We start from the raw sequence: 24805 nt of genomic DNA, 5'->3' as shown, positions 1-24805 counted from the left end.
GGAAGACTGGGAATTTCCTTCAAGGAGAAGAAGGGCATTGGATGATTATACATTGGATGATTATACCCATTGGGTAGAAATGGCTCTTGATAGTAGAACTGTACAAGCATGATGGGCTGAATGGCATCTATCTACACCCTAATGGGTCTGTGTCCCAACTCATGTATCTCATTACAAAAATACAGTGAAAATAAGCCGCGAGGTAATCAAATTCACCACAACGCCACCACCACGAGTCCACACTGTTGGGCCTACTTGAGTCTGCACGCTGTGCCTACTTGCGTCCAGACTGCTGGGCCTACTCGAGTCCACATCGCTAGGCCTACTCAAGTCTACACCGCTAGGCCTACTAGAGTCCGTGCTGCTGAGCCTACTGCGTCCACACTGCTAGGCCTACTTGAGTCCATGCTGCTAGGCCTACTCGAGTCTGCACTGCTGGGCCTGCCGGGGTCCACACTCCTGGGCCTACTTGGGTCGTGCTGCTGGGCCCACAGGTCGCCCCTCTCTGATGATGTTGCAGCGTCCAAGCTCTTCACCAAGGAGTAAGTAAAATTAAATAGAAGGGAAGGGATTAAAAAAATGGGAGAAGAGAGAAAAAGAAGAAAAGAAACAAAAAGTGGATGGAGCGGGCTCTGAAGCCCTACTCTACCACCATCTTACCGGAATTAAAAATTAGTGTGGGTGAAATAGATTATCACACTGCTGTGTGTGGGGGCTGGCTCTGTTCAAATTCTCTGCCTCATTTTCGACAATACAGCAGTCAGTACCCTTCAAAAGTACTTCACCGGCTGTAAATATCGCACTGGGGGTGGATCTGCAGCCATAAGAGGCAACACATTTTTGAAAGCCTCCCTTCCTCCCCTGCTTCCTCAACTTGGACTGGAGCCTGTGAGGGTTGAGTTTCAAATGACCGCCTCCTCTAGGCAGGAGACAGGAAGTTAACTCGCCGGTGGGCAGCTCAGCAATCAGAAGCAGCAAGGAAACCAGCGACTGCACCATGAAGCCCAGTCTGTCACAGTGAGTAAAATGGAAATGAGCAGGATGATTATGCGGGAGACATAAGTCAAGAACGCTGCTCCACCTAGCTGCACAAGAATCATCCACATTTTTCTGCCCACAAGTGTCTTCCCGTAAATGTACATGTGCTAGCTCCCTGCACCGCGGGGAAGCTAATACAAATGCCTGAAGTCTAGTTAGTTATTCAGTCGTCAGCTGGCGATTGGGAACAGCAGGATTCCCTGACTAAGCCACCTATTGTATGTGCAATTTGATACACCTTACACAGTCTTGACGAAGCCAATGCAGTTGAACTATTGTTCCTGTTATTTTTGCAGCCACTAGTTAAACCGGAATTATAATCGGCTGCTGTAATTCTTGATGTTAGGTCAGTTAAGAATTAGCTACTGAACTTCAATCTCCTCATGCACAAGCAATCTGTAAACGCTGGATAATTGTTACTGAGCTGCATTACATTAACTAGCTGCAGCCTTGTTACATTCAGCAACTTTTGCTTCCTGCTCGTGTTTCTCAGGGACAGCTGCAAACATCCTCAATGCTTCACCAAATAGTGTTTCTTCAGTTCAGGCCCAATTCCTGACACATTTAGATGTGTGAATTGGGGAAGAAGTCGGCCACTTGGCCCTTTGAGCTTGTTCCATTATTCAATAAGATCATGGCTGCTCTGTTTATGTTTCAAATCCAACATTCTGTTCTACCCTTGATAATCTTTGATTCCTTTGCCTATCTTATAGAGTCATAGGACTGTGCGTTATAGAAACAGACCCTTTGATCCAACTCTTCCATGCTGACCAGATATCTGAAATTAATCTAGTTCCATTTGCTAGCCTTTGGTGCACATCCATACAAACTCTTCCTCTTCATATACCCATCCAGATGCCTTTCAAATGTTGTAATTGTACCAGCCTCCACCACCTCCTCCTCCGGCTCATTCCATACATGCAGCACCCTCTGTGTGAAAATCTTGCCCCATAGATCCCTTTTAAATCTTTCCCCTCTCATCTTAAACCTTTGCCCTGTACTTCTGGTCTCCCCCACCCTGGGGGAAAAGACCTTGACTATTCATTCTATCCATGCCCTTCATGATTGTATAAACCTCGATAACATCACCCCTCAGGAAAAATAGTCCCAGCCTATTCAGCCTCTACCTATATCTCAAGCCCTCCAACCCTGACAATGTCCTTGTAAATCTTTTCTGCATGTTTTCAAGTTTCGCAACATCTTTCCTATAGCAGAGACACCAGAATTGAATGCAACATTCAAAACGTGGTCTAACAGATATCATGTACAACTGCAGCATGACCTCCCAACGTCTGTACGCAATGCACTGACCAAACACCTTCTTCACTACTCTGTCTACCCACGACTCCACATTCAAGGAGCAATGAACCTTCAACCTAAGGTCAACATCTGCCTTAAAAATGTATAAGGACTCCACTTTGACCATTTTCTGAGCCAAAGAGTCGCAGCTGTCTATAAAACATCCTCATTTCTGTCTTAAATAGGTAATTCTTCATTTGGAAACAATGGATTTATGCATAAGAGTAAATATTGTTTATATATATATATATATATATACCTTATCAAGACCCCTCAGGATCTAGTCACGCCTCATCTTTGTAAATTTCCAGCTGGATAAACCCAGTCTGCCCAACCTCTTGTAATAAAAACATAAGATGTAGGAGCAGCCCATTCGCCCCATGTATGGACGGAAGGAATCCTTGCAAAATTCAAATAAATGAGAATCGGGGGCAAGTTTGTTGATGGTTGGAGTCATTCAGGGCAGCAAGATGGCTCAGTGTTTGGCATTGCTGCCTCATAGTGCCAGGGACCTGGGTTCGATTCCAGCCTTCGGGGACTGTCTGTGTAGAGTTTGCACACTCTCCTTGCTTGAGCACATAGGTTTCCTCCAGGTGCCCCAGTTTTGTCACACAGTCCGAAGATGGTCAAGACAGGTAGATGGGCCATGCTAAATTACCCAGTAGTGTTGAGGGATGTGTATTCTTGGTGGATTAGACATGGTCTTAGGGCTAAATAGATCAAAGGATAAAGGGAGAAAGTGGAAACAGGGGACTGAATTGGATGATTATCATGTAGAATGGTAGACTAGGCTCAAAGATTTATGGATGTATACAGAACAGAAAAGGCTCTTCAACCCATCGAGCCTACACCAACATAACTACCACTTACAACTAACAATTTCCATCTCTTGTCTTATATCCTTCAATGTTATTAGTATTTAAGTGCTCGCCCAAATACAGTTTAAAGATTGTAAGGTTTCCAGCCTCCACTACCTTCCCAGGCAGTGCATTCTAGGTTCCAGAATCCCACCACCCACTGAGTGAAAAGGTGTTTTTTTTTCTCAAATCCCCTCTGAATCTCCAGCCCTTTACTCTAAAACTGTGCATCCTCATGATCGACCCCTCAGCTAAGGGAACAGCTGCTCCCTACTCATGCTATCCATACCTGTCATAATCTTATACACCTCAATCATGTCCCCCCTCAGTCATCTCTGCTTGAAGGAAAACAATCCCAGTCTCTCCTTACAGCTCAATTTCTCCATCCCAGGCAGCATCCTGGTGAATGTCCTCTGTACTCCCTCTAGTGCTATCACATCCTCCCTGTAATGAGGCTACCAGAACTACACTCAGTACTCCAGCTCTAGCCTGACCAATGCTCTGTACAACTCCAACGTTAATTCCTTGCTCTTACTGTCTGTAACACGACTGATATAAGCAAGTATCCCATATGCCTTCTTTGCATGCTCTGCTGGCTTCAGGGATCTTTGTGTAGTTACCCCAAGATCCCTCCATTCCTTGAAGCTACCCAGTGCCCTGCCATTCATTAAATACTCCCTCATCTTGATTCTTCTTTCAAAGTGCATCACCTTGCACTTATCAGGGTTATAGACCATCTGCCACTAGTCTGCCCATCTGACCAACCCATCCATATCTTCCTGTAACCTACGTCCATCTTCTTCGTTATTAATCACTCAAACAATCTTGGTGTCATCTGCAAACTTGCTTAACAAGGGCCAACATCCAACTGGCCAACTCCTGTTCCTATTTTCTGTGTTTTTTTGTTAAAATAGCGCCTTAAGTGGCTTAGGACTAAGTTGCATGAAAATTCTCATTTGAACCATCTTGGGCTGCTATCTTAATATAAGCTGTTGTTGATTAAATCCATCACTTTCTGAATCAGTATGCCTGATTTGCCCACCTAGATGCGTGGAGAATCTATTTCTTGGCATTACGGTGTGAATTTGGATTTTCATTTGGAGTCTATGTGATGGGTTCCATCCCAGACTTTAGTACCACAAAAATGCATGAGTTAAATAAGTGACTTGGCTAAGCAAATTCCATTTAATCAGGAAACAACAACTGAAATTGCTGGAAAATCTCATCAGGTCTGGTGGCATCTATGGAGAGAAATAAGAGTTAATGTTTCAGATTCCGAAACGTTAACTGATTTCTCTCCACAGCAGCTGCCGAACCTGCTGAAACTTTCCAGCAATTTCTGTTGTTGTTTCAGATTTCCAGCAACCGCAGTTCTTTTGGGTTTTTTTAATTTAAATGAGTAATAAAGCTGAATTATTCAAATCCAAACCACTTCTATTGCAGATAATTACTTCCAAGTTTGCAAATTTTGACACAGAATTTTGAAACAAGCTTTGGTGAGTTATAGGAGGAATAAAACACACTTTGCAGCAGAAGTTCTGCTTCTAATTTACAAAGACTGTTGGTGATCAATTCTGTGGCTAAATTAGGATCACAGCTAATTTGACATTGAAAGTTATGGATGAGCAGTTTATAATGCAGCAATGCACATTTCTATGTGTGCAGGTCTAGCTCCCAACTTCATGCACTCTGTAAACATGATTTATAAACATCATCTAGTTCTACTAAAAAAGGATTGTTCTCTTTCACACACCCTCCCAAAATCCAGCACAGTGTCTCTATTTCTGGATCAAAATTAGTTCTCAATTAATGTAGCTAACAATATTGAAACAATACAGACTGTAGCACACACAGACATTAAGCAACCTCTCACTCGTCTACACTCCACTGAAGCTAGTTTATTCAGCCAATCCTCATAGACAACACACTTCGCAGGAACCAACCTACTCTAAGGGTGGCAGATTGAAAGCAGACATGAGGAGTAATTACTGCTCTCAAATGGTTGTGAATCTGTAGAATTTATTACCTTGGAATGTGATGGATGCTGGGATGCTGTGTAAATTTTGGGAGGATATGGACAGATTTTTAATTAATAATGGGGTGAAAGGGTTTGGGGAATGGCCAGGAGTTGAGGCATGATTACATTGAATGGCGAGGCAGGCTCAATTGCCTACTCCTGCTGCAGGTACCTTTGATCAAAGACCAAGACTGTGCTCTTACATGTATGACTTGAAATGTTTCCTTGTGGCTACAAAGAGCAGAAGCTGAAGAATGATAAATTAACAGGCACTTCTTTAACAACATTCACTTCCCAACAGACTTCTGGCCTCAGTCATGTCTGACGCTGTTTGCACTTTGAAAAGAATGAACTCCCAATCCGTGAATATTTCCTTTTTTGGGAGGGGAGATCGAGACAGTATGAATATTGTTTGTAAATATTTCAATGTGGATTCTTACAGGGCCAGAGCAACACATCAAAAATAAAGTGAGATAGGTACAATAAAGCCTTGATAGCATCTACAAGGGATTTGTTATTGACCTGATCCATACAGAGGATGCGCAGTCCAAAAATTCTTCACAGTTGTCCTCCTCATGCAACAAATTGGAAATGGGTTAAATTCTTGAGGGAAGAAAACAATGTACCATGGGCAGGACTGGGAATAATTAGCTTGATTATGCGCAAAGCTAGCATTGGAGCAACAGGCCAAATAGCCACAAGTGGCACTGTCGCCACGGTAAGATTCTATAATTCTAATGATAAGCATTAAGTAGAAAAAATATGGGATTTATTTTGTAAAATGAACATGCCAATAATAAATAGCAGAGCAGGCTCAAAGGGCCAAATGACTTACTCCTGCTCCTAATTTCTATGAAAAGATGAATGGTAATGCATTGGTGATGTAGATATATAAAAGGAGTGAGGTAATGGGAGAACATTTTGGTGTCAAGTGAGTGGTGTCTCTGCCTGACAGTTGCCATTATAGAGCAGACTGCACTGTTTCAAGACTCAGGCCTCACTTGCATCAATGCATCAAGCTGTGTGTGCCAAAACAATGCTTTTCTACAAATTAGGGAGCGCAGGAAACTGAGTGAACCCTGCAGTTGCTGGTTGTACAAAACAAAAGGGTGAGAATGATTTGAGTTCCTGTTGGAGGATTACTGATTAGGTTGGTACAATTAGGAACATCCCAAGACCAATCACTTCCTGCTTTCCCTCAAAATTTTCTGCACAGTGCATTAATTCAGAGTGAGTGTAAAACTGTTTCATCATTGATTTTGTATACATTTTCGATTCACTGCAGCTTTTCACAGTTGAACCATTTGCTGTGTTGTTGTTTACACAATAATTACTCAGTTTACATGCAAACTTTCATAGAAAGTTGAACATTACAGCATTTGTCTGAAGTATTGTTCTGCTGGAATCATTTTAGAGCTTATCTATGCAGGGATTGGATTTCCTGATTGACACCAGCCTGAGGTATTAAACCTTTCCCCATTTTCTGACCTGTAGCAAAATTTCCCAGGTGTTACCTTTATAAAGTGTGATGCTGCATAGGTCTTGGGACAATTAAGAATTTATTTTCTGCTGAGTGTAATCTTGGTAACCTGAGATACTAGGTTATAATCCAACAGGTTTATTTGAAAACACAAGCTCTCAGAGTCTCACTCCTTCTTCAGGCATCAGTGAGACGGGTGGCATCAGATACAGAATTTATAAGCAAAAGATCAAATGGTCATAGAATTGATGCAAATGTACTAAAAAAAAACCTAAGATAGCTGTTAAATCTTTAATCAGTTAGAAAAGAGATGCAGGTTTCAATCGATTAATATGCAAATCCAAGAATTTCTTTCAAGTCACTACCCTGAGATAACTACAGGTTTTATTTGTATACCAGAGGTGACATCTCAGGTCAGGCAATGCATTTCAGGTGTGAGGCCTTGTTTAGAACCTGACCATGATTTAACTTGGAGTCAGGCTGGTTTTATTTCAAAAGCAGGAATTTATAAAATGTCAAATTGACTGTTTATTAGTGGTGTGCTTTTTGAACAAAATAGCTGGGTAACCGCTTAGGTGTACCGTTGATCTGTTGGTATATTTGAACATTAAAGACAAAGTGTGTGGTGAGGCCGAGGTCTGGTAAATTAAGTATGTTGCCCCTGCTGATGGAGTTGCTGGTCTGCATTGCTGTTTCCTCTAGTAATATGGTCACTGTTTCTTTGTCTCGTGGGATGTCAGTTGATTTGAATAAAGTTGTGACGTCAAAGGATACCATAATCTTGTTGTCGCTGATTTTTACGTTCGTAAGGGTATCAAGGAAATCTTGGGTTGAGTGTATAGAATAGGGTGACCTGTCTCCTAGGTGTTTCAAGCTCTGTAGTAGGTCCTTGATCAGTTTATGTGAAGATGTGCCTGGTAGTGAAACAATAGGCCTGAGGTGGCTCAGTGGTTAGCACTGATGCCTCACTGAGCCAGGCATCCTGGTTCATTTCAGCCTCTAGCAACTGTCTGTGTGGAGTTTGCACATTCTCTCCGTGTCTACATGGGTTTCCTCCAGGTGCTGCTGCCCAAAGGTGTGCAGGGGAGGTGGATCAGCCATGCTAAAGTGACCCATAGTGCCCGGGAATGTTTAGGTCAGGTCGGTTAGACATGGGAAACGTAGGGGTATGGGAATGGGTCTGGATGGAATGCTCTTCGGAGGGGCAGTCTGGGCTTGTTGGGCCGAATGGCCTGTTTCCACATTGAGGGATTCTATTCTATGAAATGTCCCAAATATCACTTTGATGTATTCAAGAGATCTGGTATGAAAGACAAAAAGGACTGTGTATGACTTTTCATTAATATTTACTTAAATTTTGGAGAAGCAATGTAGTAGATTGTAAGAGAGAAAATATTAATATGTCTAATGCTTTGCACAATCTGGCAATGGATTTACATTTCTTCATTTGGAAAAACGCTTCATCTTCCACTTCATGAGAAAACCAGGCTGTGCGTGGAGATAAACTTGAAAAAAACCAAGAAACTTTGACTTGTAATTATGCTTAATTGAATTTAATGCCGACTCAACATGTGTACTGTCTAGACAGTGAGAATCAATGAATATTGTTACATTACTATAATCTACCAGCAGATGAAGTAGAAACAAAATGCCTATTTTTTTCAGCAGTGTTACCTGTGGACACGATTGATCAGGTGTGGAAAAACTGCAGGGAGGGAAAGAATGTAGGAGTGTTTGTCGACTCACCACCCCCCCCACCCCGCCAGATTTCAGTTTTATTCTCTATATCCATAAAGTGTTTGTTTGTGTTCCTAATACCTTTCTTTTGAATGTGCTGATAATTTGCATCTGTGTTAACTTTGTGCAGTTTATTTGACAAGCAATTTATTCGGGCTCAATACAGTTTGGAGCTGGAGGAACACAGCAGGTCAGGCAGCATCAGAGGAGCAGGACAGTCGACTTGACAAAGGATCTAGGCCCGATATGTCGGCTCTCCTGCTCCTCTGATGCTGCCTGACCTGTTGTGCTCCTCCCACTCCACACTATTGACTCTGACTCCAGCATCTGCAGTTCTTGCTCTCTCTAAATTTATTAGACCTTAGCTGAATACAATAACAAATGTTGAAACAAGCTCCCTTAATTCTCCCTTCTTCTACTGTCAAAAATTCCAGCTTTCTTCATCTTTCTGTGCTGTCTAGAAGCTAAATCACCATGAGGCATTTCATTTTTCTACATTGTGGCTTATTGTTAAACCAGGAGTATCCATTGTAGAACAGTGACCAGAATTTCCCACAGTCCCTCAGGTAGTACTAAGCCTACCTTATAAAAGAATGATCCGGTTGATGTTGAGATTTATAATCTTACACTCTGCTTACATATTTTAAACTGTTCAAGATCTTGCTAGGTTTTCTGTTAATCAGTGTTGAATTAAACTGTAATATTTTCAGCAAACTCTGCACCAGATTTCTCACAATGCTTATGTGTGTTTTGCCTGTCATTCATACTGTCCTTTATTTCATATTATTCTCTGTTCCCAGGCACACACTGCACTTGTTCACTTATTTATTCATTTATCCATCAAATCTCTCGGTCCATCCAAATTTTTCTGTATTTCATAGATCATTGGATCCCTACAAATATGGAAGCAAGCTGGCCTATCAAGTCCACGTTAACCTTTTGAAGAACATCCCACCCACATCCATTCCCGCCTACCCTATGCCAGTAACCCTGCATTTTCCATGGCTAATCCACCTAGCCTGAACATCCCTGAAGACTATGGTCAATTTAAAATGGCCAATCCACCTAACCTGCGCATGTTTGGACTGATTTGATTTGCATGTTCTCTTCTCCTTCTTCCAGTTTTGTGTATCAGCAGTCCACTTGGTTACTTTCTCCAAAAAAAATCAAATCAGCATATTATCTGCTTCATGTCTTTGAAAAATGGGCCAAACACCTTATGTTTTGGTTCAATGCCAACAAAAGGAACAGGCACACCAACCTTTGTTCCGAAACCACACTTCATCGATGAAAACTGAGCCCTATGTTCTGTAAGTTTTAGCTTTTCAGAGCCCATCAAGTTGTGGTTTTACTGGTGAATCATCTGTCAATTCGTTCAAACTCTTTGGTGTATATCTGGCTTACTATGTTTTAAAAACAGCTGGAAAATAACTGATTGAGCTCATGGGCCCTCAAGAGAAGAGGGTAATTTTTGTGAAACTCACAGTCACATTACAGTTGGTGTTTTAGGTCTTAAGCCTCATTTGGGTCCTGTTAGTTCCAGTTCAAAAGAGACAGCATATATTCCAGGTGACAGGAAATTTTGGGCAGACTGGAACCACCAATGTTAGCCAATTATCTGGGGATAAATCAAATTAAACTCAGTCGTTCTGCACATTTCAATTGAGCAAGAGGCCATGCAGAAATAATCCACATCAGAAGGAAAGAACTGATGTTTACCAAGCACCTTTATCCTCAGGATGCTCTATAGTACCTTACAGTCATTGAAATAATTTTGTAATAGAATCACTGTTGTAACGTAAGGATCATGGTACCTAATTTGTGTATAGCAAGCTCCCATGTAAACAGCAATGTGATAATGATGAGATACTGTTTTATGAGTGAAATTAATTAACAGCAATGTGATAATGGTGAAATTTGGTTTTATCAGTGAAATTAATTAACAGATAAATAAATGCCCAGATACAGGGGAAACTTCAGTTGTGCCATGGGATATTTTGTGTCCATTTGAGTTGCAGAAAGAGACATTAGCTTAAAGCGTCATCTGAAAGGAGCTTGATCTATGTCGGACTTCCTCAGCACTGAATTGTCAGCCTGGTCTTTTCTAAAAAAAATTGTTCAGGGGATGTGGATGTCTTTGGCTAGTATAGCATTTAGTCCCTATCCCTAAATATCCTTGGGAAGCCTTCTTGACCTTCTGCTGTTGGTAAACCCACAATACTCTAAAGAATGAGCTCCAGGATTCTGACCCAGTGACAGTGAAGGAACGGCAATATATTTCCAAGTCAGTATGGTGACTGGCTTGGAGGAGAACTTGCTGGTGTTCCCATGTATCTACTGCCTTTGTCCTTCTAGATGGCAAGAGTTGCGGCTTTGAAAGGTGCTGTCTGAGGATCTTTAGTGAATTCCTAAAGTATACTTTGTAAATGTTACACACTGCTGCTACTGAGTGTTCATGCTGAAGGGGGTAAATGTTTCTGGATGTGGTACCATTCAAGCGGGCTACTTTGAACAGGATAGTATTGAGTTTCTCAAGTGTTGTTGGGGCTGCACCCATCCAGGCAAATGGGGAGTATTCCATCACACTCCTGACTTGTAGATCGTGGATAGTCTTCAGAAAGCCAGAGGCAAAGTACACCTCCCAGCACCCTTCCTGATTCTGGCTCCTTCAAGCAATCATGGAGTTTCTAACTACCAGGGACACCCTGGAAGCATACTGGAATATCTAACATAGTTTGCAAGCTGTGTCCCAAGGAAAACCAAGCATGGAGCTTTGTTAACTATCTGAGCCACCACTGAATTTCATGAATATTGGTTGTCACCTGGTTCATGAAAGAGCCTGATTAACACTGCCTGTGGCAGGCAGGGAATCCTACATCAACCTCGTCTATCCTCCTGTCTCTGTCTTCTTCCTTGCTACCTCTGGGAGATTGATGCAGGACCTCTCTCCTGGTTAACTCAGCCCAGTCCCTGTGGATCCCACCATGCTGGTCTGCATTAAGTCTAGCCTCTCACCTTTCATTTGAAGCTGCTTTTTCCCCCTACATGATCTATTCCCTGAGCCTCTCTTATCTCTTAGAGGCACAGAATAGGGTAGTAGGAGTAGGCTGTTCGGACCTTCAACAGTGCTTCTTTATTCAACATGATCAGAGCTGATCATCCAATGCATTGAGAACTCCTTTCCTTTGTTTACTTTGTCTAGTTCAATTAGAATTTTATAGGTTTCTATGGGATTCCGCTCTCATTTTTATAAATCCCAGTGAATACAGTCCTAAGTGACATAATCTTTCTCTAAACATCATTGCTGCTATCTCTCTCTCTTGCTCGCTCTGGCTAGAGGTAGTTTTCACTACTACCTGCCTGACCACCAAAATAAAAAAGGAATTGGACTGCATGGAATGATTGTATAACAAATGTAATACACATTACACGATGCATTGCGCTGTTTACTGAAGCAGAATAAATACTATATTCGTTTAGTAAACAATATAGCACTTGCCAGAAAGAGAGACTGTTACTGCAGAGAGAAGCTTTCTTTACACAAAATGGATTGTAACCAGAATATCTGGTCCTGCATCATCAGGAATTTTTCCTTTGGTCATGTCTTTGTTGGACTGTGATTGTTCTGAGAGACATCATGAAAATTACTGCACAGATTGTTCCACAAATCATGTTGGTGTTGTTATTCACTGTTCAACAACAGTTAATGCAAAGGAAATATTTTAAATAAACAGAAAATACTGGAAATACTAAGTAGGCTAGGCAGTAACTGGAGGGAGAAGCAGAATCTAAGATTTCAGGTTGACAAAAGTACCCTGACTACAGGATACTCCCAGGATTTTTCTGTTCTGTCTTCAACAAGGTCTACCTGTCCTAAACCCATTGCCATTCTCTGGAGAGTTGGGTCCTCAGCCAATTACAAAGTTTGAACATTTCTGCCAACTACATTCAGGAGTTGAAGATCAGGCCGGGTGATCGCTTTGCAGAATATTTACATTCTGTTCACAAAAACGATCCTGAGCTTCCAGTTGCCTGCCATTTCATCATACCACCCTGTTCCCCAGCCAACATCTCTGTCCCAGACTTGCTGCAGTGCTCCAGCGAAGCTCAGCACAAGCTGAAATAGCAGCATAGATAACAAAGTGTGGAGCTGGATGAACACAGCAGGCCAAGCAGCATCTTAGGAGCACAAAAGCTCACATTCGGGCCTAGACCCTTCATCAGAAAAGGGGTATGGGGAGAGGGTTCTGAAATAAATAGGGAGAGAGGGGGAGGCAGACTGAAGATGGATAGGGGAGAAGATAGGTGGAGAGGAGAATATAGGTGGGGAGGTGGGGAGGGGATAGGTCAGTCCAGGGAGGATAGGTCAAGGGATGAGGTTAGTAGGCAGGAAATGGAGGTGCGGCTTGAGGTGGGAGGAGGGGATAGGTGAGAGGAAGAACAGGTGAGGGAGGCGGGGACGAGCTGGGCTGATTTTGGGATACAGTGGTGGAAGGGGAGATTTTGAAGCTGGTGAAATCCACATTGATGCCATTGGGCTGCAGGGTTCCCAAGCAGAATATGAGTTGCGATTCCTGCAACCTTCGGGTGGCATCATTGTGGCACAACAGGAGGCCCAGGATGGATATGTCGTCTAAGGAATGGGAGGGGGAGTTGAAATGGTTCATGACTGGGAGGTGCAGTTGTTTATTGCGAACTGAGCATAGGTGTTCTGCAAAGCAGTCTCCTAGGCGTCCGCTTGGTTGCCCCAATGTAGAGGAAGCCACAACGGGTACAATGGATACAATATACCAATTGGTAGGTGTGCTTGATGTGGAAAGTCAACTTGGGGCCTGGGATGTGGGTTAGGGAGGAGGTGTGGGGGCAAGTGTAGCACCTCCTCCGGTTGCAGGGGAAGATGCCAGGTGTGGTGGGGTTGGGAGGGAGTGTGGAGCGGACAAGGCAGTCTCGGAGAGAGTGGTCTCTCCGGAAGGTAGACAAGGGTGGTGATGGAAAAATGTCTTTTGTGGTGGGCTCGGATTGTATATGGCGGAAGTGTCGGAGGATGATGCGTTGTATCCAGAGGTTGATGGGGTGGTATGTGAGAACGAGGGGGATTCTCTTTTGGCGGTTATTGCGGGGACGGGGTGTGAGGGATGAGTTGCGGGAAATGCGGGAGACACAGTCGAGGGTGTTCTCGACCACTGCCGGGGCGGGGGAAGAGTGGTTTTGGGGGAGTGTCAAGCCGCACCTCCATTTCCTACCTACTAACCTCATCCCACGCCCTTGAACTGTCCGTCGCCCCCGGACTGACCTATCCCCTCCCTCCCTCCCCACCTATACTCTCCTCTCCACCTATCTTCTCCTCTATCCATCTTCGATCTGATTCCCCCTCTCTCCCTATTTATTTCAGAACCCTCTCCCTGCCCCCCTTTTCTGATAAAGGGTCTAGGCCTGAAACGTCAGCTTTTGTGCTCCTAAGATGCTGCTTGGCCTGCTGTGTTCATCCAGCTCCACACTTTGTTATCTCGGATTCTCTAGCATCTGCAGTTCCCATTATTTCGGAAATAACAGCACCTTATTTTCCACTTGGGAGCTCTGCAATCATTTTTAGGATCAGAGCACCTTCCCCCATGTCCTTGCACCAACCTTATACCTAAAATGGCAGCATAAGTGGTGACTTGTAATCTTTCCACTATACTCATTTGAGTATGTGACAATAAAGCCAACTCAATTCAATTCAACCCCCACACACCAGGCCTTGACATTACATGGACTACTTCTGACATACAACCCATTGTCATCCATTACTGGCTCCATTACAGCTATTGATTCTCCCCAGCTGACCTTTACGAACTTCTTTCTCTGCCCAACAGTTTTTCTCTCTCTCTTTCTTTGGGCTCCATCTCCACCCATTGTTTATTCAACTTCCTACCCCCACCCCATTCTCAGCATATAAAATAACCTTTTTCCAGCTACAATCAATTCTGAAGAAGGGCCACTGGACCTGAAACATTAACTCTGCTTTCTCCCTACGATGCTGTCAGATCCATTGAGTTTTTCGAGCATATCCTGTTTTTGTCACAGGTTTAAGATGATTGGGGAAAGAACCAGTGGGCACAGGAAGAGAATTTTGAGTAACACAAGAAGTTATTATTGGCAGAGCAGGCTCAAAAGGCCAAGCAGCTCACTCTTGTCCCTTCCGAAACATCAGCCTTCCTGCTCCTCTGATGCTGCCTGGCCTGCTGTGTTCACTCAGCTCTACACCTTGTTATTTCAGATTGTCCAGCAACTGCAGCTCCCACTATCTCTGGCTGTTTGAAGATCTGCTTTTAGCACAGACTGAATTGCTGCTACTGCAACGATGTAAAAATCTCTTCGAGATTCCTATCTTAAAGGCAAAACAGAATCAGTTTACTTCACAGTCCAGGTGCCCAGCTCTATTTGTAACGGCTGCAATTGTAAAATTATTAATTCCCCCTCCAATGTAGTGAATTTTCTCCAGCAAAGCACCTCAAACTCATAAACTAATCTTGCTATTTGTATTCCAGAATATGTTACAAAATGTTCCATCTCAGTTTCAATCAGTTTGATCACAGCAGTACTGTCCAGCCTTTGCTATGTGTTTGAGAGAGCAGGGCCTGAAACTGTTCATCTCTTGTACAACAGTAAGATTCTGTTTTGATCCCTGCTGTTGACCAATGATCTGACATCCTCTTTATGATCTGTGTCACATCACACATACATTACAGCAAACATTACCTAAGGATAATTTGCAGTAAATGAGTAATAAATGCCACTGTTTGCCTGTTTGCAACATTTGTGTGTATGAGGCAAAAGAAAAGCATTCAGTTGATTAATAATTTCCCTCATTTCCTCTTTTGTATGTCACATTTCCATTGTCCTCTTGGGAGTCTCCTGCCACCTCTGAGTTGTAAGTAGAGCAGGAGCTTCGAGAGTTTGGTTTTACACATTAAAATTCTGCACCCTGCCCCAGTGGAGATGGTTTTGCATGATCAGCTCATCAATATTGGATATATTGACCTGGAAGAGGATGTTGCAGCAGTGCCTTGAAAAACCTGCTGTAGGTTGCCCAAGTCACCAAAGCATATGTGAGTGATGGAACCATTATTACCCTGTAAAGCAAGCCTGAAATCTCAGGTTTGATATACCAGTCCTCAAATACACTTTCCATCAGTCAGCTGATTTGGCCTATTTTTGTGTAAAATTCTATGTCTACAAAACCCAGTTGTCTGGTATGTGTCTCTTCAGCGCCGGGATTCTGTTCAGACTGGTTTTGGGGCCATATATACATACACACACACACACACACACACACACACACACACACACACACACTCTTGTGGTGTGGCCAAGATTTAGGGAGGTTATTACTGCAGGGCTGTGAGGGTTTGCTGGACTTCTGCAGGTTCCACAGCTTGTAACCAGCTTAAAAGCCTTTTGTTCTCAATAGATCACTTAGGCCAGTGTGTTAAAATCCTTGGGCTTACACTGTTGGCATGGGCAATGGTTATTTATCTTTGCAACGAATGTGGGCATTTGGAGCGCTCTCCTCTGACTCATCAGATCCCTGTTGCAGAAAAACTCCTGATGTTTGGTCTTTTATTTTATATGCAGAGGTGCTGGATGTTTGGTCTTACATTCAAGACTGAGATATACAGACTTTTAAACAGGAAGGGAATCGGGGATTATCCGGAAAAGGCAGGAATGTGGATGTGAGGTTTAGCAATGATCTCATTGAACAAAGAACAAAGAACAAGAACAAAGAAAATTATAGCACAGGAACAGGCCCTTCAGCCCTCCAAGCCTGTGCCGATCGAGATCCTCTGTCTAAGCATGTCATCTATTTTCTAAGGGTCTGTATCCATTTGCTCCATGCCCATCCATGTACCTGTCCAGATACATCTTAAAAGACACTAATGTGTCTGCGTCCACCACCTCCACTGGCAACGCGTTCCAGGCGCCCACCACCCTCTGCGTAAAGAACTTTCCGCGCATATCCCTCTTAAACTTTCCTCCTCTCACTTTGAACTCATGACCCCTAGTAACTGAGTCCCCCACTCTGGGAAAAAGCTTCTTGCTATACACCCTGTCTATACCACTCATGATTTTGTAGACCTCAATCAGGTCCCCCCTAAATCTCTGTCTTTCTAATGAAAATAATCTTAATCTACTCAACTTCTCTTCGTAGTTAGCACCCTCCATACCAGGCAACATCCTGGTGAACCTTCTTTGCACCTTCTCCAAAGCATCCACATCCTTTTGGTAATGTGGCGACCTCAGAACTATACACAGTACTCTAAATGTGGCCGAACCAAAGTCCTATACAACTGCAACATAACCTGCCAACTCTTGTACTCAATACCCCGTACGATAAAGGAAAGCATGCCGTATGCCTTCTTGACCACCCGATTGACCTGCGTTGCAACCTTCAGGGAACAATGGACCTGAACATCCAGATCTCTCTGTTCATCAATTTTCCCTAGGACTTTTCCATTTACTGTATAGTTCGCTCTTGAATTAGATCTTCCAAAATGCATCACCTCACATTTGCCCAGATTGAACTCCATCTGCCATTTATCTGCCCAACTCGCCAATCTATCTATATTCTGCTGTAATCTCTGACAGTTCCCTTCACTGTCTGGTACTCCATCAATCTTAGTGTCATCTGCAAACTTGCTGATCAGACCACTTACACCTTCCTCCAGATCATTTACGTATATCACAAACAACAGTGGTCCCAGCACAGATCCCTGTGGAACACCAGTGGTCACACGTCTCCAATTTGAGAAACTCCCTTCTACTACTACCCTCTGTCTCCTGTTACCTAGCCAGGCTTTTTATCCATCTAGCTAGCACACCCTGGACCCCATGTGACTTCACTTTCTCCATCAGCCTGCCTTGGGGAACCTTATCAAACGCCTTACTGAAGTCCATGCATATGTCTATAGCCTTTCCCTCATCAATCAACTTTGTCAGGTCCTCAAAGAATTCTATTAAGTTGGTAAGACATGATGCTCCCTGCACAAAACCATGCTGCCTATCACTGATAACCCCATTTTCTTCCAAATGGGAATAGATCCTATCCCTCAGTATCTTCTCCAGCAGCTTCCCTACCACTGACGTCAGGCTCACCTGTTGATAATTACCTGGATTATCCTTGCTACCCTTCTTCAGCAAGGGGACAACATTAGCAATTGAATAGTGGGGTGGACCCGGTGGGTTGAATAGCCTACTTCTTGTGGTTTTGTATGAGTCCCTTGCAATTAGGCCACCATGTTCCTAATTCCTTATTGTACCACCGCTCAAATGTTTTGATACATTTTCATACAAATCTTCAGCACTCTGTCACCTCAGCACCTCAACAATACTTTGCTATTCTCTCCACCCAGGTGGGCACTGTCACATTTCCCATGCTAGACTCTGCCTGTTAAAGTTGAGTTGGGTAAATTTGGAACTTTAAACTGAAGAGAAGCTGCCCCTTTAAACTCATAAATGGAGCTAGAGTTTGACACTCACTTCCCAGACAGTATTTGAATCTGAAGAAGACGTGTGCTGGCAGATAGCCAGGGACCTTAGAAGTTCATATCTGGATGGGACATTCAAAGCACACTTTGTCTTTGCAACATGAGGAGGCTGATTATCATACAAAACACTATAGGATTGGATTTTTTTAATCGTCCATTTTAAAGTGGCAGATGAACTACAACAGTGGTCATATGACCAGAAGCTCTGAGGCTGGCATGACATTGCACCAATGGACTAATGGTGCGAGTGGAAGAATAGGTACATCATTGAAGACGAGGGAAACACAAGAAAGATTATTTAAATAAAGAAATCTCCGGTTGCTAGGCTATTGACAGTCCCGTTCTATGAACAGCGTGACCGGCTCCCTGGCTTCTCTCTCTGTCTCTCTCTCTCTCTGTAGTATCATTTGGTAAAAGAGGCTCCACTGCTTTTATGGTCAGCTCAGCTCAGGCAGGCTAGCAGGTAGGGGAAGGCAGGTAGAGTCGTTCTGTTGCTCCTTCTCTGCTGATGGATCCCGAAATGGATGCTGCAGTCCTCAAGTGGTTCACAGGAAACGAGGACGAGTTGAAGGTAGGAGAGTTAAATGTTCAGGAGGGATGAAATGACTGCACTGCATAGCCACATTTCTGCTGGAGACCGACATTAGCCTCTTGTGGGAAAGGACTGAGGCAGCAGAAATGTGTGTGTGTTTTAATTAATTTGGTTGTGTATGTGGGTCGGGATTTGATGAGGAAAAATTTGAATTCTGTTAAGTATGCTACATTACACCTGCGTGCGAGGAACAGTAGGATCGAAAGGTCCTTTGATATTATTTTATTTTCCTCCTCCAGCATCTCCGTGGTAACCTAAGACCTGCTTTTAGCTCAGACTAAATTGCTGCTGCTGTGGCGGTGTTAAAATCTATTTCAGGGGCAAAACAGAAGCGGGCTCCCTTACACTCTGTAAGTCCCACTCTATTTAGAACGGCTGCAATTGCTAAGCCGTCGAGTCTCGTGAATTTTCTCCAGGGAGAAAAAAAAACCCACCTCAAACTCATGAACTAATCTTGCTATTTGTATTTCAGAATGTGTTGTAAAATGTTCCCTCGCTATTTCAGTCAGGTTGATCACAGCAGTACAGTCTCCAGCCTTTGCTGTGTGTTTGAGAGAGCAGGGCCTAAAACTGTTGATCTCTTGTACAACAGTAAGATTCTGTTTTGATCCCTGCTGTTGGCCAATGATCTAACATTTTTTTTATGATCTGTAGCACACATACATATAAACAAACACTACCAAGGGATAACTTGCAGGAAACAAGTCATAAATGTCACTGGTTGCCTGATGGCAGTGCTTGTGTGTTTGAGGCAAAAAAAATTCAGGCGATTAATAATTTCCTTCTTCTGTATGTCGTCTCCTATCTGTGCTGTTCCTGCCCAAGAGGGTAGGTGGGGATCCATACATTAATATGGCTGTAGCTGTGAGCAACCTTGCTATAGCAAAAGAAAACTAACATTTGCAGAGTAGGTGAAATAACATTGGCACAGCACAGTGACTGCCCACAGCAGATGTATTCACTCACAGTCTGCATCAGTGTCCAAACATCACCAAGCGACACAAGATCCAGCTGAAGTTTGGCCACTTTTTCATTTGAGTAAAGGTTGACCTGTTCTACCACCTACCAATCAGGTCAGGGAGAAGTGGTTATGGTAATGTTCGCTCTAACTTTCCTTCTCTCTTTTGATACTAGTGGGAAGGTGGATGTTAGGAATGGCTTCCTGGCTCCCTGAAGTATCAGCCATGACTCAGCAGGTTATGCTTGGACCTATGAGTCACAAGGTTTTATGTTTCAATCCCACTCTGAGTTGGGGTACAGATGACCTGTGCTGACAGCCAGTGTGATGCTAAGGGATTGCCTCACTGTTGCTTGTAAATGCTGTCATTCAGAGGAAATATTAAACAGTAACCCACTTGCTTATTTGGAGGAATGTGAAAGGTCTGATGGCGCTATTTTTATGAAGTCTGAGAAGTTATCTGCAGTATCCTAGCCAATGTTTATCTCTTAATCAACAACAGATAGAGGGGAAAAAAAACACACACAAATGATCTGGACAGTGTCATCTTGCTGTCGGTGGCAGTTGCTGGGGGCTTATTATCTGCAGCAGTTACCACATCAAACAGTCACTTTTGTTTGACTCGCTCATGGAATGTGGCTGATGCTGGCTGGCCAAGCATTGATTGCCTGTTCCATGTCGAGAATGTGGCGCTGAGCTGCTGCCTTGATTTGCGACAAACGTGCTTGATTGGCTGTTTTCAGAAACCCCATCTGTGCTTGGCTTGGGAGTAGATCAAATCCTGAAGAACAAAGCTGCCAAATTTAAATCTACGACAGGCCCTGAGGTACCAATAAAAGGGAAAAGCATAACTATGCTCGATCTCAACTTTACCCGTCTACTTATTGCAGACGTGTGCATCCTTGACCACATTCGTCAGCGAAATCACTGCACAGCTATTGTGGAGAGGAGACCCCCCCCTCACATTGAGGATACCCTGCATCATATTGTGTGCACTGCCACTGAGCTGAATAGGATGGATGTTGAACAAATCTAGCAACCCAGTGCTGGGCAATTATGAAGTTCTGTGGTCCATCAGCAGCAACAGAACTGTACTCCAACACGATCTGTAACCTGATGGAACAGCATATTCCCCATTCTACCATTACCATTAAGCCAGGGGATGAATTCTGGTTTAATAAAGAGTGAAAGAAAATTCACCTGGAGCAGCACCAGGAAAACCTAAAAATGAGGTGTCAACTGATATGGCTACAATGCAAGACTACTTGCATGCCAAATAGCATATGCAGCATGCAATCAACAGGACTAAGCAACCCCACGTCTAACAGATCGGATTTCAGCACTGCAGCCCTATCACCATCCAATTGAGAATGGTGATAGGCAATTAAATAACAAAAAAAAGAGGAGGCTACATAAGTTATTTTTATAGAACATAGAACATAGAACATAGAAGAGTACAGCACAGAACAGGCCCTTCAGCCCACAATGTTGTGCCGACCATTGATCCTCATGTATGCACCCTCAAATTTCTGTGACCATATACATGTCCAGCAGTCTCTTAAATGACCCCAATGACCTTGCTTCCACAACTGCTGCTGGCAACGCATTCCATGCTCTCACAACTCTCTGCGTAAAGAACCTGCCTCTGACATCCCCTCGATACTTTCCACCAACCAGCTTAAAACTATGACCCCTCGTGCTAGCCATTATCTTCAACAATGGGTTGACCAGCAAATTGGTGCAAAATTGAGGGTACATATTTGTATCTGCTTTCAGCCAGAAGTGATAAATGGATGATCTATCTCAGCCTCCTCCACAGATACTAGTTGTCAACCAATTGATTCACTCGAAGTGATATAAAGAAACAGCTGGAGGCACTGGATACTGCAAAGGATATGGGCTGTGATAACATTGTGGCAGTAATAGTGAAGATTTGTTGTTCAGATCTAGCCTGATCCTGACCAAACTGTTCCAGTGCAGCTACAACTCTCTGGCAATGCTCAGGCCTATCCCACAAAAATCAGAACAAAGCCTTTCTGGCCAATTTCCACCCCACCAATCTACTCTCAACACTAACAAAATAGAAATTGCTGGAAATGCTCAGCAGATCTGGCAGCATCTGTGGAGAGAAATCAGAGTTAATGTTTTGGGTTGAGTGACCCTTCCTCAGAGCCCCGACCTGAAACGTTAACTCTGATTTCTCTCCACAGATGCAGTCAAACCTGCTGAGTTTTTCCAACAATCTCTATTTCTAGTTCTGATTGACAGCATCCTCAGGTCTTTCGGCTTTTACTTTCAACACTAGTTAAGTGACAGAAAGGGTCATCAACAGTGCTATCTTGAGCGCATGCTTGGCAATAATCTGCTTAGTGATGCTTGATTTGGGTTCCAACTGAGCTCATTACAGCCATAATCCAAACATGGACAGAAGACCCGAACATCAGCGAGGACGGGAAAGCTGTCTGCTGGGTAGAGTCATATCGAACATGAAAAATAATGTTTAATGATTTTGGAGGCAAAACTCCTCAATCCCAAGGTATCTTTGCATGAGCACCTCAGGGTAGTGCCCAAGGCCCAATCAACTCCAGTTGCTTCCTTAATGATTTTCCTGCTGTTTTTGGTTGGACATGGGCATGTTTGTTCATAATTATTATTGTGACTGAGGCTGGAAGAGTGCATGGGTCACAATGTAAAATAAAAATAGATTTCCCTCCTATGAGGTCACCAGTTACATACCATATTTACATTAGGTTTTGAATAAAGTTGTCACCTAGCTTTTTTAAAATAATCACAATTATTTGATTATTACCATAACAAAACTTATTGCATCATGTTGCACTAATTAGTTAACATGAAATGTCATTAATTTAGGAATATAAATTCATATATTTCTAAATATTTGCAAAACATCTAAATATTGCCAAAACATACTAGGGTCATTACCACACAAAACTTATTCAATAATAGTGTAATAATTAGTTAACATTCATAGTTAGTAATAGAGGAATATGAATGCTTATCTGTCTAAATATTGCCAAACCATATCATCAGAAATAGAAGAAGAAAACTCTTTTTTTGCAGAGATTGGCTTTCTGGTGAAAAGAAAATGCCCAATGAATTATTCTTGACGTCAAATGTATAAAGTGTAAAATAAGGGACCCCTGTGATGCAGTGGTAGTGACCCGACTTCTGAGATAGGAGACCTGGGTTCAAGTCCCACCTGCACCAGCAGTGTCAGTGTGTAATAACACCTCTGATCAGGTTGATTAGAAAATGTCTAAACTCATTCTAAAGTTTATTGCTATGATGTTTTGGTATGTCTGCACAACTTATTATTCATGCATAATTGTCTCTAAAGCTTTTGCAGACATAGTCTGCTCAGGACACACAAAAATGTGATGCTCATTCAATCACTCTGTCAGAAGAACAGATCGTTTTCACCCTGAATTCAACAAGCAGATTTTCTTTTCAGAAATGGCAGAAATCAGCTGGGCAGTTCATCCTCACAGTTTCCGCAACTGAAGGCTAGTTAAACAAGAAATCCTTTAAATCATTCACTATTCAGACTGCCTCATCAGGCTGTACAGCAGAATAAGCAGTCATCCCAAGTCATGTGATTTCAGGAAGCCTCTAAATATAAACATCCACTGTTTACAGTAGTTTTTCATTGATATATTTTAAAGAAACTACTCCACAGGTATCTGTTCAAAACTTGGAATAATTCCAAAATTTCACAAGCTTTCAAAATGCAAATCCTTCAAGAGATATTAAATATGAAGCACCTTTGTAATATTCGCAGCGTTGGAGGAAAGAATTGCTGCTTTAAAATACATTTCATTGTAATATATGGACAAAACCAAATACTTTTTTAAAAACATTAAGACTCATTCAAATCCTCATTCACTTTGCACGTTATAGTTATCTCTCATAACTTTTTGGTACTTAGATAATTCAAACCAAGTTACATTCTTGACAAAGCATTAGTGATTGAATTGCTTTTTGCCACAGCACGAACATATTTAACAGACAAGGCTACAATAGCAAGCTCTATTGAAAAGGGTTAGCATTTTGGTTTTTATTTTTTTTCACAAAGCTTAGGGGGTTATGATCTATAATAAATTCTCTCAGTATCTGTGATGGATACATATTTTGAAATGTTTAGTAGCTAGTAGCAATTTAGAAGTTCCACCGTAGTGTGTCTCTTCTGTGTCAAGTCAGTGTATTACCCCCACAGTGGGACCCTGAGTCTGAATGGACGGACGGGGAAGGGGACGCTCCACCTCCGAAGCCGTCCTCAGAGAAGGGACTAATAGGCACGACCCCTAAAAACAAATAAGGCATAACAGGTAGAAGGACAGAACCCACAAAACGTAAGAACAGTGAGAGATTACTCCATGCTTGAATTGTCAGATCTGGGGTCAGGCTTTAAGTAGAAGCCCGGCGAACCCTTAGCTGACGCGGCCGTAGGAGCAGGGTGCTGCCCATGTTACGCTGAGTGCCACAGGGCAAAGGAATCCAGGAGCACTAAGTGTTGACCCACACGTGAACAGTGTCTTTACAAACACAAGACACACTGGATCGTTGTGGAATGCACTGACACTAGCAGTAGGAAGCAAGTACCTTCCCTGGTAGATTGTGAAGGTGATATTGAAAAATGAGAGAGCATACCAGAAGGTATAAAATGGTTGAGGGATGTGGCTACGCGAGCAGTTATGTATCCGAGATAACAAAGTGTGAAGCTGGATGAACACAGCAGGCCAAGCAGCATCTTAGGAGCACAAAAGCTGACGTTCCGGGCCTAGACCCTTCATCAGAAAAGAGGGATGGTGTAAGGGTTCTGAAATAAATAGGGAGAGAGGGGGAGGCGGACCGAAGATGGATAGAGGAGAAGATAGGTGGAGAGGAGAATATAGGTGGGGAGGCGGGGAGGGGATAGGTCAGTCTGGGGAGGACGGACAGGTCAAGGAGGCGGGATGAGGTTAGTAGGAAGGAAATGGAGGTGCAGCTTGAGGTGGGAGGAGGGAATAGGTGAGAGGAAGAACAGGTTAGGGAGGCGGGGACGAGACGGGGTATCCACCACAGTTTCAGGGTCTAGACCAGGAAGCTTTCACAGCTGGAATGTGGGGCCGGCTAATGCAAGGTGGTCCGGGCCGGATAAGAGGTGCCCTGTTAGCCCTAGTAGGGCCAACCCCGGGACAGGTAGTGGGGCAGGTATGTTTGTTGTTGGGACAGTTAGGGGATGTAGGGGCTGGGTAAGCGAAGAGGGAGCCCCCATCCCCCCGCCGAGCGTGTGACAAACA

At 43.2% G+C, this 24805-nt stretch overlaps 1 protein-coding gene across 2 annotated transcripts in view; it reads left to right on the top strand.

Moving 5' to 3' along the window:
• The first annotated feature begins 962 nt into the window (after positions 1 to 962).
• Positions 963 to 24805, top strand: part of wdr17 (WD repeat domain 17) — a 142313-nt gene continuing 118470 nt past the window's right edge. The window contains exon 1 of one of the 2 annotated variants that reach the window (XM_059644862.1): positions 963 to 1017. Coding sequence is in view for 1 of the 2 variants with exons in the window: in XM_059644861.1 (XP_059500844.1) it covers positions 18464 to 18526 (63 nt within the window). In the remaining variant the exon portion in view is untranslated. Of the gene's footprint in view, positions 1018 to 18203; positions 18527 to 24805 lie in introns of those variants that run through there. The other variant, XM_059644861.1, reaches the window with a different exon arrangement.

This window comes from Stegostoma tigrinum, chromosome 3 (genome assembly GCF_030684315.1).
Source record: "Stegostoma tigrinum isolate sSteTig4 chromosome 3, sSteTig4.hap1, whole genome shotgun sequence".
In the NCBI taxonomy this organism is placed as follows: Eukaryota; Metazoa; Chordata; class Chondrichthyes; order Orectolobiformes; family Stegostomatidae; genus Stegostoma; species Stegostoma tigrinum.
The sequence above is the reverse complement of the archived record's forward strand: the minus strand, read 5'-3'. Positions and strand labels throughout refer to the sequence as shown.